Source organism: Stigmatopora argus, chromosome 5, assembly GCF_051989625.1.
Source record: "Stigmatopora argus isolate UIUO_Sarg chromosome 5, RoL_Sarg_1.0, whole genome shotgun sequence".
Taxonomy (NCBI): Eukaryota; Metazoa; Chordata; class Actinopteri; order Syngnathiformes; family Syngnathidae; genus Stigmatopora; species Stigmatopora argus.
The window spans coordinates 760,779-779,608 of record NC_135391.1 but is presented as its reverse complement, the minus strand read 5'-3'; the positions used below and the strand labels follow the sequence as shown (position 1 = coordinate 779,608).

Genomic DNA, 18,830 nt, shown 5'->3' with positions numbered 1-18,830 from the left:
AGAAAGTCAAAAGGCAGATTCTGCGAGTCTTTCTTCCCCTGACGCTGCTTTTTTTTGTGCTTAACCGTGTGTGGGTGGCTGCCTGGCTGACTGGATGGTTATGCGCGTTAGCGCCAATAGCTTGAGCGACGCTATCCGCGAATGCGCGCGCTCGGGTAATGGCCTCGCCAGCGTGCGTTGGGGCGCATCTCCATTTTTTTTCACTGACGGTAGATGCGCTTTTTAAAAACTTGACAGCTCGCTCGCTAGCGTGGGTGACGGAGCAAGCAAACGCGCACCGACTCGGCTATTTTTGTGGCTTACCCGTCGGCGTTTGGTGTTTTTTTCGACTCGACTTCTCACCTGGTGCAGTTTGACCATGGCGGGCCCAGTTTTCTCCTTCTCCTCGTACTTCTCCACCTTGGACTGCAGGCGCTTGTAGTCCTGCAACGTCTGCTCGCGCCGCTTGACGGCCATGTTGAGGCTGGGGAACACGCCGCCGTACCTGAGGAGGAGAAGAACGTCGCGTGTCGTTAAAAGGGGAAAAGAAAAAAAGCATTCACGGCGAGGCCGGCATCTGGCGTGGCGTGAAATGTTAATACAGTGGTACCTCGACATACGATCGTAATCCGTTCCGAGACTGAGATCGTATGACGAGATTCTCGTAACTCGAGCGGACGTTTCCCATTGAAATGAATGGAAAACAAATGAATTGGTTCCAACCCTCTGAAAAAACACCAAAAACAGGATATTGGATTGGAAAAAATGTTTGATTTCTTCTAATTCACCATGTATTGACAAAGTAATAAATAACGAGTGGTTTAATAGTAATAAAATGTTTTTAATAGAAGTAAAATTAGACGCATTTCGCGGAGGGGAAGGTAACGACACACACGGAGGGGGGGGGGGGGGGGGGGGGGGGGGGGGGGGGGTGAGGGGGGGGGGTGTTAGGGGGGGGTGTTAGGGGGGGGGGGACTTCATCCATGGCAATCGTAAACGAACAAACAAATTTAAATTAACTTGGATAACTATATACAGACACTCAACGTTTAATGTAACTTCACACAACACTGACTTCTAATTTTGTTTGAGTCTTTTTGACCTTAGTTCTAAGGGTTGACCCCACCCGGGCGTTCCGCCGGAGTCTTCAAAACGAACGCATCAAGAGTTGTTTGGAACTTGCCGCTTCCCCGTGTCTGATTACCATACCTGTCAACCTCTGCCGATAACTGCCCTTATAAATGATTATGATTCAATCCCTTACAAACCCCCCAAAAACCTTGCAAACACCGTACGAGTCGTACGGTGTTTGGAAGGTTTTTTGGGGGGTTTGTAAGGGGAATCATAATCATTTATAAGGGCAGTTATCGGCAGAGGTTGACAGGTATGGATTACCGAGTGTATATTCCAGATCTTTTCTTTGCAAAACTCTACCGATCCATTGTTGTTTACCTGGTATGTAAATGTAGACTAAGTGGGGGGAAAAACGGGTGTGGAAATGCAAAGTCCGCCCAGTGCTCGTCGATATATTTTATACACGAAAGAGATGCAAAAAAAGACAGTGCCATGGCCACCTGGCTTGGTCGCATCACCAAATTTTGACCGCATCACGGGCGAATTATTCAATCGAAATTTCCCTCGTAAGACGAGAATATTGTATGACGAACGGTCGTATGACGAGGTACCACTGTAAAAGTTATTATGGGTAAATACGATTCCCGGCGGAGGTTATCGTCGGAGGCCCGGAGGACGACTTGGCGTCGACGAGCTCGTTATTTGCGGTTAAAAAAAAGGCACGATGCGTTCCATTTGCCGTCAATTAGCATCCAAAAGTAGTCTTTGTCTTTTTGGCACTAAAAATAGGAGAAGACCGGTCCGTCCGTCACTTAGCAACAGGCCGGGGAAGCTCGGTGGCGGGACTTGTTGCGTGGTTTTTTAACGGGGAGCATTGGTGCCGGCCGTACATATTGGGACGGCTTTGATTTGGTTTGATCGTAACAGAACAAACGTTTGGGGTGAAAGAAAAACAATAAAAATGAGACAAGCCACTTTCAATCAAATTTGGAGCCAATTTGAGCAAATGGCAAAGGTCACAGAGGTCAGAAATATTTTTAGCAGGAATACGCGTCTCATTTTATCAATGAAAACAAATTAAAGCAATAAACTGGAAAATGCACTGCAATTTTGACATTTTGTTATGAAATACAAAACTAAATGGCAATGACAATCATTTTTCGCATTTCAACTTGATTTTATTTCTGGATATACAGACGCTCCCCTACTTACGAACGAGTTAGGTTCCGAGCGATTGTTCATAAGTTGAATTTGTTTGTAAGTTGATTCAGTGCTATATTTTGTATTATAATTTATGTTTAAGGCCTATATAAGTATATTGAAGGTTTACATAAGTGCATTTGTATGTTTAAGGCTTGTATAAGTAACACGCATTGGTTTGTACTGAAAAAAACATTTAATAACATGGAGAGAATATGTACAGTACTGGACAGAGAGAGAGATTTATGTATTAGAAAGTGGCCGAAAGAAGCGATCTAACGACGATTGCACAGTTTTCTTCTTTTTTTCATCATAAATGATGCGGTAGCACTGTATGGCATCATTCAATTGATTTGCAAACTTTGTGCAACGTTCAATATTTGGGTCCTGCTGCTCCATCTTTATGTTTATAAATGGTACTGACGGTCGAACGATTCAAGTTGTATATGTGCAACGCTCACCACTTTCTCACGCACATCAAGCTTCGTTATTATTGCCACTCATTTCAAATGAAATGGCTTGCCTCTTCCTTGCAACTCCCTCACTAGAAGCCTTTCGCTTTTCACCAACCATATTCAATAATGGATGCACGAGATATTTCATGATACAAATGAAAAAGGTTCTTTGCGCACTGGAGATACGTCACGCACTTCCGCACTGCAACGAACTGGGCAGAGGAAGGTAGATGCTGGGTGAGCTGAGCGCTCACAGCGCCTGGCGTCGTCGGTATTAGCGGCGGAAAGAAGCACTACTCGGAAAAAGGCGTGCAATACAAAATCGAACTTACGAACATTTTTCGACATAAACGCGATTTGCAGACATGTTCGTATGTACCGTTGTTCGTAACTCGAATGTTCGTAAGTAGGGGAGCGTCTGTATATAATATATTCATATATTATATTACATTACGTTACGTTACATTATATTATTACATATATTTTCATGACATTTTTGAAACAAAATCTCCGGGTACTCCGGTTTCCTCCCGCATCCCATAACCATACATGCTGGACTAATTCCACTCTAAATTGTCCCTGGCTACGATTGGTTGTCCTTTGTCTTCTTATGCCCTGCGATTGGTTGGCCACCAATTCAGGGTGGCCAACCCCCCCAGCCCGGAAACAGATTTTCACAAGCACTTTAAAACAAAAATGGCTTTTCGTGAATATGCTACCTAATACAAGTAGCATTGCTGTTTCCAAATTCTGATCCAAACACACTGGAATGGAAACCGTGAAAAAACAACAACACTTCAGGCCACAAGGAGGAATTTTTGATAGGCTAACCTCGAAAGTGGAAGCAAATGATGCCGTTGTGCATGCAAAACAACTTCCACCTGCTTTAGAGTGAAAGCGTGTGTGTGTATCTGTATGTGTGTGTGTGTGTGTGTGTGTGTGTGTGTGTGAGAAAGGAACATTTGAGTGGGAGTTTGATCTGCTGCAACTTGCTTATGCTTTGTGGCTAAAAAAGCACACATGCTGCTACTTAGGAAAGAAAACGACAGCAAACGCCCCACGGTGGCAGCGCAACATTTCAAAAAATACATCAAATAACACCTTTTGCTTTCCTGCGGCAGTTCACCTGATTGGACGCCTAAATGTCATCAAGTCAAACAGTTCCTGGACTAAATCAGAGCTCGCCATTCGGGATTTGAACAAACGCGGGGACGACCAAGAGTGAAGAGTGGGTACACGGTCGATTGGTCGCTGGTCTTTTGGTTGCCCGGAAGGTTATTGATTATTACCGTTTAAAAGGTTGCTCAAATTCCCTAAATACAAACTGCGAATGACTATTTAGTCATACTTAATGCCCTAGTAATTATTGGGCTAAAGAAAAGCTCCAAATTTCCCGGACTTTGATTGTTTTTTGTTGGAGAACTTGTTAAGACCGACTGACGGACGTCGCTTCTTAAAGGGACAACAACGCATGTACATACAAACTCTTCTTCTACACTTGGACGTCGGCTCAGTGAAACTGCTCATGGACATTGTTGGCTTTATTCATGCGTAGGCCGTGTTGTTTAACCTTGTTTTGTCGCCGGTCTTTTGGTCGCCCGTTGTCGCGGTCCGGGCGACCAAAAGACCGACGACCAAAAGACCGGCGACAAAACAAGGTAAAAAAGACGGTCTACGCATCAATCAAAGCCAACAATGTCCATGAGCAGTTTCACTGAGCCGACGTCCAAGTGTAGAAGAAGAGTTTGTATGTACATGCGTTGTTGTCCCTTTAAGAAGCGACGTCCGTCAGTCGGTCTTAACAAGTTCTCCAACAAAAAACAATCAAAGTCTGGGAAATTTGGAGCTTTTCTTTAGCCTAATAATTAATAGGGCATTAAGTATGACTAAATAGTCATTCGCAGTTTGTATTTAGGGAATTTGAGCAACCATTTAAATGGTAATTATCAATAACCTTCCGGGCGACCAAAAGACCGGCAACCAATCGACCGCACACGGAGTGTTTGACCTTAAACCGCCACCAGGTTAGGAGAATCTAAACTGTGGCAAACCATCAAGAGGTCATCGCGGAGGGACAAACGTCCAGTTGGACGCAGGCCGTAAAGCGGCCGGGGGCGGTCCCAACCCGAGTCAAAGCATCCATCTCCAAAGAGACAAAGTGTACAAAGGGTAAGAAGGCTAGGAGGCGCCGATAAGACTAAATACCTCCGTGCCCACGCACTCACATCCATCCAAGCCCCTCCCCCCCAAAACACGCACACACACACACACACAACAACGCCATGATGTCATGGAGGGACCCTGGCGGGTGGATTAAGTCCACATCTGCGTGACAAGACAGCAGCTCAGAGCGCAAACCATTGTTGACAAATGTTTACACATTTTCAAGAATTTAAAGTACATTTCCAAGCAGCTAACATCTCATCGCGTGTGCAGGAATTGTTCCAGCCTTTCCATTAATAACTTTGCCCACAATACAAAAACCCTAATAGTACTTATTGAGACGCCGCGTAAACAACGGGGACCTTTTCATTAGCCGTGGGGACTAATGGAGCCGTAATGGACGCCGCTTGAAATATTAGCCGGCTTTTAGGCGAGGAGGCCGCTAGGACCGGCTTCTAAGTAGTCACGTTGGTTAAAGAAGATGCCACGCGTTAATCGACGGAGAAAGCCAATTAAAAGTGCTTCAATTTCCTATCTCGGGACGCTAACGCTAGCTCGCGCCGACTCGTCTTTGCTTTTCTTTCGCAACCTGTTGGCTGATGCGGGCCCAGGAAGTACAACGGGCCCTTTGCCATACAGACCACCTTTTTCATTTTTATCATGAAATATCTAAAAAATAAAATCCAGCATGTATTCCTTTCCCTTCCCGTGCGCTTGTGTGCGTGCGTGTGTGCACGTGTGTGTGCACGTGTGTGTGTGGGGGCCGTCTGAGAATACAGACGCTCCCCTACTTACGAACGAGTTAGGTTCCGAGCGATTGTTCATAACTTGAATTTGTTTGTAAGTTGATTCAGTGCTATATTTTGTATTATAATTTATCTTTAAGGCCTATATAAGTATATTGAAGGTTTATATAAGGGCATTTGTATGTTTAAGGCTTGTATAAGTAACACACATTGGTTTGTACTAAAAAACATTTAATAAAATGGAGAGAATATGTACAGTACTATATATATATATATATATATATATAGAGAGAGAGAGAGAGAGATATTTATGTATTAGAAACTGGCCAAAAGAAGCTATCTAATGGCGATTGCCGTTTTTTTCATCATAAATGATGCGGTAGCACTGTATGGCATCATTCAATTGATTTGCAAACTTTGTGCAACGTTCAATATTTGGGTCCTGCTGCTCAATCTTTCTGTTTATAATGGTACTGACGGTCAAACGATTCAAGTTGTATTCCCGTGCAACGCTCACCACTTTCTGACGCGCATCAAGCTTCGTTATTATTGCCACTTTCGTTTCAAATGAAATGGCTTGCCTCTTCCTTGCACTAGAAGCCTTTCGCTTTTCACCAACCATATTGAATAATGGCTGCACGAGATATTTCATGATAAAAATGAAAAAGGTTCTTTGCGCACTGGTGATACGTCACGCACTTACGCAACAAAATCGAACTTACGAACATTTTTCGACATAAACGCAATTTGCAGACATGTTCGTATGTACCCTTGTTCGTAAGTTGTATGTTCGTAAGTAGGGGAGCGTCTGTATTTGTATTTTTTCACGCACGCACTCACACTCACACTCACACTCACACACACACACACACACACACACACACACACACACACACACAGCATCTCCGACCGCCGCCCACCAGGAAGAGGAAATGAGAAGCATTTCATCCTGTCATTTCTCCGTCACTGGAGTTGACGAGGAAAGAAAAGAAAAGAAGAGAAAAAAGCAGCTCGTACGCCGACGCTGACCGATGAGTCTTCGAAAGGAATCCAAGGAGTGGATTTTTTCTCTTTTTTTGTTTGTTTAATCTGCAGCTGAACATTTGAATGATATTAAAGGCGTGTGTTGAGCGTAAAGTCTTGGGAGGAGTCACGGGGAGGAAGCAAAACCTTAACAAGCCCTCCGGAAGATGAGTGGGAGTACCCGACCACTCCCTCAAAGTGCACAATCACACACACACACACACACAGAGGCGAATGAATGGAATTACACAGCGACTACGAGGAGGAATAACAAACGTCTAAACTGTCTTCCAGACACACACACACGCAAGTGCGCCGAGCCGACCCTTGTTCTATTTTACAAAAAGCACACGGCCATTCTTCCGGTGTGGCTCCCCCGCTACACTTTTGGCGTCCTTGGCCGCCATCGGATGAATACGCACGCCGTCCCAGGCAAAATGGATGGGATGTCTATTGCCGTCAATGATTTGAAAGGAAAAGGTGGCGGTGGCGTATGTTAGAAATGCTTTATGTGCATTTAGGAATGCAAATAGCGGCGTTCTGGGATGACGTAGAAAGAAACGTTGGCAATTTGTTCGATTTTAATTTGAATTAATCGATGGGTTAGTTACGATTAATTACAGGAATAAATGTATTTAAAAAAAAATGTAATTCTAAGGGCAGTTTGTGTTCTTAGCAAATCGGAACAATTGACAAATATCTAATCACCGAGCCAACTATAAAATGAAATGCTTATTCAAGTTGAGGTCAAGGGTTATATGTGCTTCTCTGCAAAGTGCTGCCTCCTAGTGGCCAGGAGGTTATTTTCTCTTTTTAAATTAAAAACGGAAGAATTGAATACTTATACTCAGAATTTACGCAAAGCAGTACAATGTGAAATTGAAGGAATATAAAAACCACAACATTTTTATTTATTTATGATTTTAAATGTTTTTTATTTATTTATTACCTATTTATTTATGTCTAAAATGGATTTTTCTGTGTCTGTATTCTCATGCTCTTGCTACTGTGACAGTAAAATTTCCCGAATACGGGATGTATAAAGTTATCTAATCTAATTTCATGTTTTTTTTAAGATCAAAATGAAGAAATTTAAGACTCTTACAAGGTTGGCGCTATAGTTTGCATGTTAATGTAAAGTCAACGCATTCTTATTAGAAACAGTCACTTTTGAAACAAGGATTTGCCCCCCAATAAATGGCAAAAGTGAGTTTATAAAAAGGATAACTAGTAAAACGTACACTTTTGTTTGAGACCAAACGTGAAGCTATCCCTTCAAAACAAAAGAAAATGAAGCCAAACTTACTTTTTAAGCGGGTCGATGACAGTCTTCTGAATCTGGTTAACCTGCAAAGTATTCAAAAAGAAAAAAAGAGCATAAAAAAACATGTCAAAGTGATTGAAACTCAAAGCAAATCCCCATTCATTTCTCACTCATTAGCGGCGCAAAATGACAACATCCATTTTGAAAGCGGCACTCACGATAAGCCGCAAAGTTTGTGCGGGGGGGAAAAGAACGGGCCAAAAAGGGGGAAAAAAGGGCTGATTTTACGGCACGCAAACCCCGAGGTTAAAGCCCTGAATATTCATCAAGATGGAGATTACAAAAGGATCATGTCGGCGTCAGGGGACGCCGACATGAAAGCAAATCCTGTGGAAGGTGGGCCGCACTCACACATCAAAGTTCTTGCCAAACAAACAATTTAAACAATAACTATTTATTAGTATCATTTTTTTTTTTTTTTGCTTCGGAGTTTTGTGTACACAGCTTAAATGGCGTAAAGTTACGTCTCATTTTTGGCGCGTAAACTTTGCAAACAGTTCGGCAAGTTTGATTTGAAGAACCTAAATAAACGTTAGATTTCAATCTTTCGGTGTGGTGGAGTTTAGTTAAGATAGTTTATTGCACAGGTGTCAAAGTGTTGGCCCGGGGGCCATATCTGGCCCGCGGCATCATTTTGTGTGGCCCAGGAAAGTCAATGATGAGTGCCGACTTTCTGTTTTAGGATCAAATTCAAATGAAGAGTATAGATGTATATTAAATTTCCTGATTTTCCCCCTTTTAAATCAATCATTGTCGTTTTTTAATCCATTTTTTCTGTGTTTTTAGTTCAAAAATCATTTTGTAAAATCTAAAAATATATTTAAAAAAAGCTAAAATAAACATTGTTTTAGATCTATAAAAAACGGAATATTCAGGGCTTTTAATCCAGTTCTTTAAATCCATTTATTTAAAAAAATCTAAATATGATATTTAAATGGTCCGGCCCACGTAAAATCGAGTTGACGTTAATGCGGCCCGCGAACCAACCCGAGTCTGACACCCTTGTTTTATAGCATGACTGGGGCTTGCAGAACAAACAGTCAATGAGTGTTTAAAAAAAATAAACTAAATTTAAGGGAGGTGTGGGAATTTTGATCAATCTCCCGATAAACAGAACGAAGGCCAACGTAAAAGACGGACGCGACCGAGACGACGGACGACGAGCTACTTAACGTCGACCCGCCTTCCAAGAAGGTCGTCTGATACGGCGACGATAGCCTAGAGAAGCGAGGTCGCAGCTGCGCCGTGCCCAAATGCCCCGACCGCACGGCGAGGCGGGCGGCCCCCCGTAACGCCGAGTGCCAAAACGCTTGATTGCGGTTGCGGGGGGTTCCGACCGGAACGCAATAACAAGCCCGGTCGGTGCATGGGAATTCTGCCGCTCGCTCTTCTCTTCTCTTTTTACATATTCGCGGCAACCGACTCTCCCGGCGCCGCCGCTGCTCGCAAAAAAAAGGTGAGAGCGAGGAAGAAGAGCGGCGGCGGCGGCGGCACATTTGCTTAAGCGCGCCGGCGCCCTCTGCCCCTTCCCGCGGAGCGGGTGTGGGGGGCAGAGCTATTCCTCGGAGGCCGCGCCGAGCCCGAGGCCGGCCGGCGCTGGTTCGCTAGTTCGCTCATTCGCTCGCTCGTTCGCTCGCTCATTCCGACAACGGTCTCCCGTCAGTGAGTCACGGGTCAGAGGCCATCCCGACACGCAGACCCGCCTCCCAAAAATACACGCGCTCGCCCGGCAGAGGAAATCGATATCGCTGCAAACGGCAGCATTCTCTCTCTCTCTCTACCACCGCGCCGCCGCCGCCATCTACGTTGGGGCCGGGCCTATGCTGCTGCTGCCGCCGCGGGGCCGCCGCGCGCCCTCCTCGGCCCCAGAAATAAACACGTAGACCCGGGCCTCCGCCGCCGCCGTCTTCGCGTTTCATGCTCCCTCTCTCGCCGGCGGCCCCCGCGGCGCAAAACCTCGTCGAGGGTGGCCGCTTTGGCGTCGACGGGAGCGCCGGGGTTGGGCCGCCGGAACTGGCGGGGAGCCGGAAGCGCCGCGGTAAAAAAAGAGGCGGCGTGGAATCAAGGTTAGGAAGTTGATTTAGTGAGATGGGGAGAAGTAGCGGGAATATCGGGGAGAATGTGAAGCCGTCAGTCATGTTAAAGCTTGGAAGCGCATTGGGATTAGGCCGCGCTTGGCGTTGTTTGGGTCCGGGCGACCAAACGTCTGCGATCAAACGTCCGCGATCAAACGTCCGGTCACGGTTGAAAAATGGGCAGATAGATGGTTCATACAAAACAGTACAGTAATCCCTCAAATATCGTGGTTAAGGTTGACCAAACATGGCCACGATCATTGAAAAATCGCTAAAGTAGGGTCACCCCATTAGAACTATTTTTTTCAGTGCTGAGTCCTAGTAGCAAGAGTGCATTTCGGTTACAAGTTTGAGCCTGGATTTTCACATTTTTATGAACAAACCATTTTTTTTTTTAAAATAATTAATAGCGAAAAAAGAATCGCAAAGTGGCAAATTTGCAATAAGTGATGATGTGATCATCAAGGGATTACTGTATCTATATTTAAGTCATTAGAATTGAGACCTGGCATCCACGTCACATTTTCACTCACTTGTATTTCATATGCGTATATTATTAGTATCATCAACCAATTAACTTAAGGTCCTAAAAAAATGGAGTTAAAAACATTTGATGGAATTGAAATCATTGTCTTCCACGATAAGACGTCATATTCATTATGAGTGGGAGCGACCATTTGCGTCGAAAACGAATTGGACGTCTTGCCCCATCGATGGCATTTAATATAAAAAATAATAATAATTTCAATTGAGTCCCGAGAGTGACAGTTGGGCTGCTCTCCATCAGATGAAGAAAGAAAAGAAAGACATTTCCTTCAAGAATGACTCATTTTTTTGCTTCAAGTCAGTCATCACGCATTTCAATCATGTCATTCCATGAAAAAATAATACAAATCATATTTGAGGCCACTTAAAAATGCAGTAGGGGTTAACCGAGAACGCGGTTACCATAGAAAAGGCCAATAGAACCAACGGCATGTCGTATAAAAAAATGTGGCCCGCATTCTCCCATGATGCATTATTCTTTGTCTGAGTTTGATTGGAATGGAATCACGAGCACCTTCCAAAGCTCAAGAAAACACTTGGAAGAAGCGCTGTTGTGAAAATAGCGCGCCGATGGATTATCTAAAAATAAAACAAGCCGAAATGACCTTAGTTATCAGCGACTTCCGCCAAGATTGCGCTCCTTTTCTCACTCGTGTTGAGTCTATCGGCGCGATAGCAAACGACAACGTCCGATAGCCGACAGCGCTTTTATTTGAAAGCTTATCGGGAGATTTGCCCTTTTAATACAGAAGCTCCCCTACTTACGAACATTTGAGTTACGAACAACGGTACATACGAACATGTCTGCAAATTGCGTCTATGTCGAAAAATGTTCGTCAGTTCGATTTTGTATTTTTTTCCGAGTAGGGCTTCTTTCCGCCGCTAATACCGACGACGCCTTGCGCTGTGAGGGCTCAGCTCACCCAGCATCTACCTTCTTCTGTCCAATTCGTTGCAATGCGGAAGTACGTGAACGTATCTCCAGTGCGCAAAGAACCTTTTTCATTTGTATCATTAAATATCTCGTGCATCCATTATTGAATATGGTTGGTGAAAAGCGAAAGGCTTCTAGTGAGGGAGTTGCAAGGGAGAGGCAAGCCATTTCATTTGAAACCAAAGTGGCAATACTAAAGAAGCTTGATGCGCGTGAGAAAGTGGTGAGCGTTGCACGGGCATACAACTTGAATCGAATTAGATAGCTTCTTTTGGCCAGTTTCTAGTAAATCTAGGTTTTTTTTCAGTACAAACCAATGCGTGTTACTTATACAAGCCTTAAACATACAAATGCACTTTTTAACCTTCAATATACTTATATAGGCCTTAAACATAAATTATAATACAAAATATAGCACTGAGCAACTTACGAACAAATTCAACTTATGAACAATCGCTCGGAAACTAACTCGTTCGTAAGTAGGGGAGCGTCTGTACCAACTTTTTGTGTGCATTTAATGGCACGACTGGAGAACCGTGAGTCAAATCTCATCCACAGAAGATTTGCTTTATAGGGATGATGACGCCATCGATATATTTAAAAAAATAAAAGAGGCAGGGGGCACAAAATAGGGAGAATTTTGGAGTTGATGGATTGAAATATTGACATAAAGCCATGTTTTTTTTTTCATTTTCCTTCCTGGCATGTAGGTGTACACGAGTGCCAATCCAGTAGCGAGAGCCCAAAAATAGAAAAGAAAGCTTAAGATTTCTAACCTTCTCCTGGTTGAAAGAATCCATGGTCTTCATGGCCGTGTCCAATGCCGTCATGGACTCCAGGAAGGCCTGGTCTTGGTCGCAGAGCGGGTTGCTCAGAAGGTCGGCGCAGATCTTCACCGCCGCTTTGGACATGGCTAAAGGAAGAGAGCAAGACCGGATATAAGACCATCCCGATTAGAAGACGACCACTCCCTCATGTTTTCGGAAAAAAATACTTTTTGAACACCAAGTTCAATGTTTATACAGAAAATAATGACATTATCCTATCTCACATGTGTCAAAGTGGCGGCCTGGGGGCCAAATCTGGCCCGCCGCATCATTTTGTGTGGCCCGGGAAAGTCAATGTTGAGTGCTGACTTTCTGTTTTAGGATCAAATTAAAATGAAGATTATAGATGTATATTATATTCCCTGATTTCCCCCCTTCTAAATAAATAATTGTAATTTTTTAATCCATTTTTTCTGTGTTTTTAGTTCAAAAATCATTTGGTAAAATCTAAAAATATATATAAAAAAGCTAAAATAAACATTGTTTTAGATCTATAAAAAACGGAATATTCAGGGCTTTTAATCCAGTTTTTTTAATCCATTTATATTTAAAAAAAATCTAAATATTATATCTAAAATGGTCCGGCCCACGTGAAATCAAGTTGATGTTAAAGCGGCCCGCAAATGATTATAACAATACAAAGCCCCTCTACTTTTGAAGCAGCCGCTACTTTAAATAAGCAAGTCATTTTTATCATTTTTATATTGTAAAAAGTGTTACTTTGAAGGGGAAAATCTTGAGATTAAAAATCATCGCACGTGCTATTTCTGAGATATTGTATAAATCGATTGCTGGATTCTGAAAGGGTGTTGCCTGCACGTAGACAAATTCAAAAAGGAAGTCATGTGAGCAGTACAACCAGGAAGTGGTCTGGTTTGTCCCCCTTAGGTAAGATGGCGGCGCCCTGAGCGACCAGTAAATGCATTTTTTTCATGTTTTATGCAAGATATGCTTTATTTTGTTCCATGAATTTCATTTATAGATTTTGTTTAGCATTTTATTTGTGTATTTTTTCTCTATTTTGAAATAAATGACGTCCGCATCATCTTGCGTGATGGCGTTTTATGCACGCCAAGTCGAATTTATGCGCATATAAGCCGTGCCCTTGATTCAGTCATCATTTTTTCGAGCCTATATGCGAGAAAATACGGTAATTACCTCACCGTGGCGTTTACAATTAGCAAAGGACAGCCATGTGGGTCAAAATGGCCGTGCCATGACTGAAGTGATTATGAACACTTTTTTGAAAACTAGCGTTTCAAAACAAAAACAACAAAAAAATAACCAACAGATACAAGATTAAGGTAGCGACGGCATCGTTTGATTCCCATTGTGAAGCGGTTGAAAGATGGCACCCGGGCGAGGCAAATACCCGCCGCGGAGGCTTGAAAAAGCTGCCAATCGACATCAAGCGCCACCATGAGTTGCGATCGATGGCAGACAAAAGCGAGACTGCGCGAGAAGGTGGCGGAAAACAAACCTAAATCAGCCTCCGTGCTCTTCTTCATGTCTTTGTGAAGCTTTTTCGTCTGATCCTCCAACCTGGGCGACGAAACGAGACAAGACAAGACAGGAAAGATGATCAGCCACAATCTGCTTTGGCGACGAACGATACCCGCGACGGGCAAATGTGGGTCGCCGGCTTTAATCGTCGACGAGACGAAAGAACGACAAGAAAAAAAAGTGGCGGTAAAAGTAACGGAATTCAAGCTTTTTGCCTCCAAAACGAGAAAATCACACGTGAAATCAAGTTGTTTTAGGATCAAATTCAAATGAGGGGTATAGATGTATATTAAATTTCCTGATTTTCCCCCTTTTAAATCAATCATTGTCATTTTTTAATCCATTTTTTCCGTGTTTTTAGTTCAAAAATCATTTTGTAAAATCTAAAAATATATTAAAAAAAGCTGAAATAAACATTGTTTTAGATCTATAAAAAACTGAATATTCAGGCCTTTTAATCCATTTATAAAAAATAATAATCTAAATATTATATCTAAAATGGTCCGGCTCACGTGAAATCAAGTTGTTTTAGGATCAAATTCAAATGAGGGGTATAGATGTCTATTAAATTTCCTGATTTTCCTCCTTTTAAATCAATAAATGTCATTTTTTAATCCATTTTTTCAGTTTTTAGTTCAAAAATCATTTTGTAAAATCTAAAAATATATTTAAAAAAAGCTCAAATAAACATTGTTTTAGATCTATAAAAAACGGAATATTTAGGGCTTTTAAAGTAACAGAAATCAAGCTTTTTGCCTCCAAAACGAGAACATCGAAGCGTCGGACGGACAAAAAAAAAAACGCGTTTTGGGAGGGAATTACACATTTCAGCGACTCGGCGCACAAAGTTAATAAAGCGTCGTTTAGCTCATTAACAAAGCAGGTAAGCGTTCTCGTTAACGTGGACGAGAGCGTTTATTACGCCTTCCATCAATCCGCCGTACATATTCCGTGGATGGCTGTTCAAAACGGCAATTAGCCAACTAAGGAGGTGTTCGTTAGCTATCAATTGAGCCAAACGAGGGCTTTTGCGACGTCCCCCGGGACCCCCCGGCCGATTCTTCCTTCATTCTCTTGCTTTGATGAACCAGGAAATGAGCTTTCGCTTTCATCTACGCTTTGGATTGGATTTATAATTTGAGGAGGAAGATTCCGGGGAAAATGGCAGGGGGGGGGGCGCCTCGCAAACCGGACCGGGACGGGAGCAGCGAATGCCGGTATGGAAAAAGAATTTGAAATATTAAAATAAACGGTTCTGCGAATAGGTTACACAATTCCACAAATTCCGTCTGGATCGATGTTTAAATTTGTGTTTTTTGGGGGGAAATAAACAATAGGTGGCTGCACTTCCACTTGAGTCCACTAGTAAGCAGCATTTAGCCGCCATGTCCTGACATGTTGTCATGCTTGGACGCAAGAGGGCGATGTTTCTCAGCGCAAATTTAGCTAAATAATAGATTTTTTTCAATAAGTGGACAGTAATGCACTAAAAATGGAGAACCGATAAACTGAGGTTTCATTTCGTCCTAAAATGTAGTACAGTAATCCCTCGATTATCGCGGTTAATGTAGACCAGACATGGCCGCGATAAATAAAAACCGCAAAGTAGTGTCACCCCTATTTAAAAAAACATAAAAAATAAAAAAATAAAAATATTTTTTTACTTTGGTGCTAAATTCTAGTAGCAAGCGGAGGACAGGGGCGTGGCTTCTGCTTGCGAGTTTCAGTGTGGATTTTTCACATTTTTATGAATTTATTAAAAAAATTAACTAACATAAAAAAAAAAAAAACAGAAAAAAATCTGTGATGTAGTCAAACCGCAAAAATTTAAGGCGCGATATTCGAGGGATTACTGCATTTGGGATTAATTGCAATTGAATGGTGGGATTAATCTGTATCGAATGGAAACATATTACCATATACGATCAGTATACTTTTTGAACGCACCTGAGTATAAGACGCAATAGCCAAAGAATGCACCACAAAAGTGAAAAATAATAATAAATTGGACTGGAGTATAAATTGTATTTTTAAGGGTCAGTTTTTGAATTGAACAGAAAGCAAGAAGAAACATGACACTTTTTAAAGTCATGGTAGAACTTTTTGGAAAACTATAGCCTTAAAAAAACAAGATGAGGTGTTGGCGGTCAGAGTGAAAAAAATAAAACGATATACAGAGAAATGGCAGGGCCAGCCAAACGGTGAAAAATGTACCAAAAATAGCGAGTTTCAGTGTGTATTTTCACATTTTAATGAATTTACAAAAAAATAAAAAAATCCCCCAGAAAAAAAAATCCCCAATGTAGTGAAACCGCAAAAATAGAAGCCGTGATATTCGAGGGATTACTGTACTTGGGATTAATCGGGATCTAATGGAAACACATTGCCATTTACAATATACAATCAGTATACTTTTTGAACGCACTCGAGTACAAGAGCCAAAGAACGCACCACGAAAGGGAAATAATAAAAATAAATTGGACTGGAGTATAAATCGTATTTTTAAGGGTCAGTTTTAGAATTGAACAGAAAGCAAGAAGAAACATGACACTTTTTAAAGTCATGGTAGAACTTTTTGGAAAACTATAGCCTTAAAAAAAACAGATAAGGTGTTGGCGGTCAGAGTGGTAAAAAAAATAAAAATAAAAAGATATACAGAGAAATGGCAGGGCCAGCCAAACGGTGAAAAATGTACCACAAATACTGCAGTACTTGACTTTTTTGCACAATAAGTGCACGGATACATTGGAAAAGTGCCAATGGATTTGGGTTACATAATGAGGTACCCACACGGAGACAAAAAGGATTTGTTCGGTGGCGCTCGCTCATTTTTCAGCGGCTTGAAATGAAAACGCCAATACGCCACGACTCGTTTCGACGGATGGATCTCGAACCGGTGGACTTTGGGAAAGATGCGACGTTGGCGCCGAATCCCACCATTGAACTTTGCGTGATCTTTTCCAAGAACTTGCTGGGATTTATTTGGAGAAAAAAAAATAGGAGCTATATTAAAAATCCTCCATCTGTTAGCAAGCGTGTTTTTCGAGCAGCGATATATAAAAAGGCAGTGCCAAAAAGATGCTTCTTAGCGGGACAACTGCCAGGACGACTTGTTAAAATGTCAGTGTTAATTGATTCGAGTGGCAACAAGCGATCACATTTTACTTCTAAAATGCGCCAATGTGTAAAATGGATTGAGTATTTAACATTTATATCATGTCAATGTTGAAGTCGTGTTACTCTACCATTGGTTTTTTCCCTTTTTCGGAGTACAGTCAACCTCGTGTTGTTTCTTTACGCTATATTTAAAAAAAACTTATGTTAATAGGTGCATACAGTAATCCTAGATTATATATATATAATAGGGGTGAGCCTACTTGGGGATTTTGCGATTATGGCGGCCATGTCTGGTCGACGTTAACCGTGATATTCGAGGGATTACTGTATTTAGCCTGTTATACCTTTTATTATCATTTTTTTCTTGGTTTCTGATAAAACATAAAATGGCCCTCCCAAAAATGTGAATTAAACGAGTGCGAATTATATTTTTTTCCTCTCTTCATTCATCTATTGAATTCAATGCCTTTCTTATCATAATTGAAGTATAATGAGATTTAAATCTTCGCCATGAAGTCCACATATAAATAATCATTAAATAAGTAATAAAAAAAGTAGTCAACATAAATAATTAGTCAACATAGATAAATAATCCTTACTATTTTAATTATCAATTAAAAAAAGGAGTGCAAATAAAATATAATACCCCTGAAATTTGAAAAAAGGGGGAAAACACCACATATTAAGTTAAAAATAAACAACTAAGGCAGCCCGGTGGCTTGAGTGGTTAGCACTTTGGCCTCACGGCTCCGCAGTTCTGGGTTCGAATCCAAATCCAGGTCGGTCAGCCTGTGTGGAGTTTGCCTGTTCTCCCTGGGCCTGCGTGGGTTTTCTCTGGGTACTACGGTTTCCTCCCACATTCCAAAGACGTGCACAATAGGCTGATTGGACACTAAATTGCCCCTATCTACCAGAGATTGGTCGTTTGTGTCTTTGCGCCCTGCCATTCAGGATGTCCCCCGCGAGCTGGGATAGGCTCCAGCACCCCCCGCGACCTTAGTGAGGATAAAGTAGTTCAGAAAATGAAAAATAAAATAAACCAAAAATTCAGTTAAGATGACTCTGACTAACGTGTAAAAACAATTCCTCAACTTCTTTAAGTTTTGTTTTCCCCAATAACTATTAATAATCTTATCCCGCAGCAGACTGGACTTTTGGGGGGGGGGGGGGTTATTTTTACAGCGTGGGCAAGACGTGTCCCGCAGGCCACGACTTAGACACACACACGGGGAGTGCGGCTTGTTAATGAATAAATACGTATGACAAGAGGCTTTGAGCAAGTTGACGTTTTCAAGGATTTGACGGAGAATCGCCGGCGACCAGATGGAGGTTTGTTCCAAAAATGTCAACGGCGGCGACGCGGCGCCTTATTGTTCGCAGCACAGCACAGCTCTGTGGGAACAATCTCCACAGTTACTTCTTCTATCTATCGCTCTCGCCAATGAGATGCGAGCGGCGTCAGATGTCCTTTCCAGCAATGCTTCTTTTTCTCAGGTGGCAAAAATGACTTTTTTTGCTATTCCGACAAAAACTTGCATGGCCAACGTTATCGGCGATACTTTGGGGAGGGTCAAATTAATAGGGCAATATTAACAATATTTTATTGTGGCCAACATGATCCAAAACCTGGACGGCAGATTACATTTTTTTTAAATACCGTATTTTCACGACTATAAGGCGCACATGAAAGTCTTAAAATTTTCTCCAAAATAGACAGGGCGCCTAATAATCCAATGCGCTTTATATATGGACCAATACTAAAATTGTTATCACGATAAAATAAAATGAATCAGTTGATAGGGTACACCGACTCTACTATTTTCCCGTAGACAAAGTACTGCGCAGTGACTGCTGAGATATGTAG

General features: G+C 42.0%; 1 protein-coding gene across 1 annotated transcript in view; it reads right to left on the bottom strand.

Moving 5' to 3' along the window:
- The window catches only part of bin3 (bridging integrator 3), a 31,146-nt gene that overhangs the window by 3,839 nt on the left and 8,477 nt on the right, over positions 1-18,830 (bottom strand). The window contains exons 4-7 of the mRNA XM_077601699.1: positions 13,827-13,888; positions 12,296-12,432; positions 7,947-7,987; positions 343-484 (exon numbers count right to left, since the gene is read on the bottom strand). Of these exons, the coding sequence (XP_077457825.1) occupies positions 343-484; positions 7,947-7,987; positions 12,296-12,432; positions 13,827-13,888 (382 nt within the window). The remainder of the gene's footprint in view (positions 1-342; positions 485-7,946; positions 7,988-12,295; positions 12,433-13,826; positions 13,889-18,830) is intronic.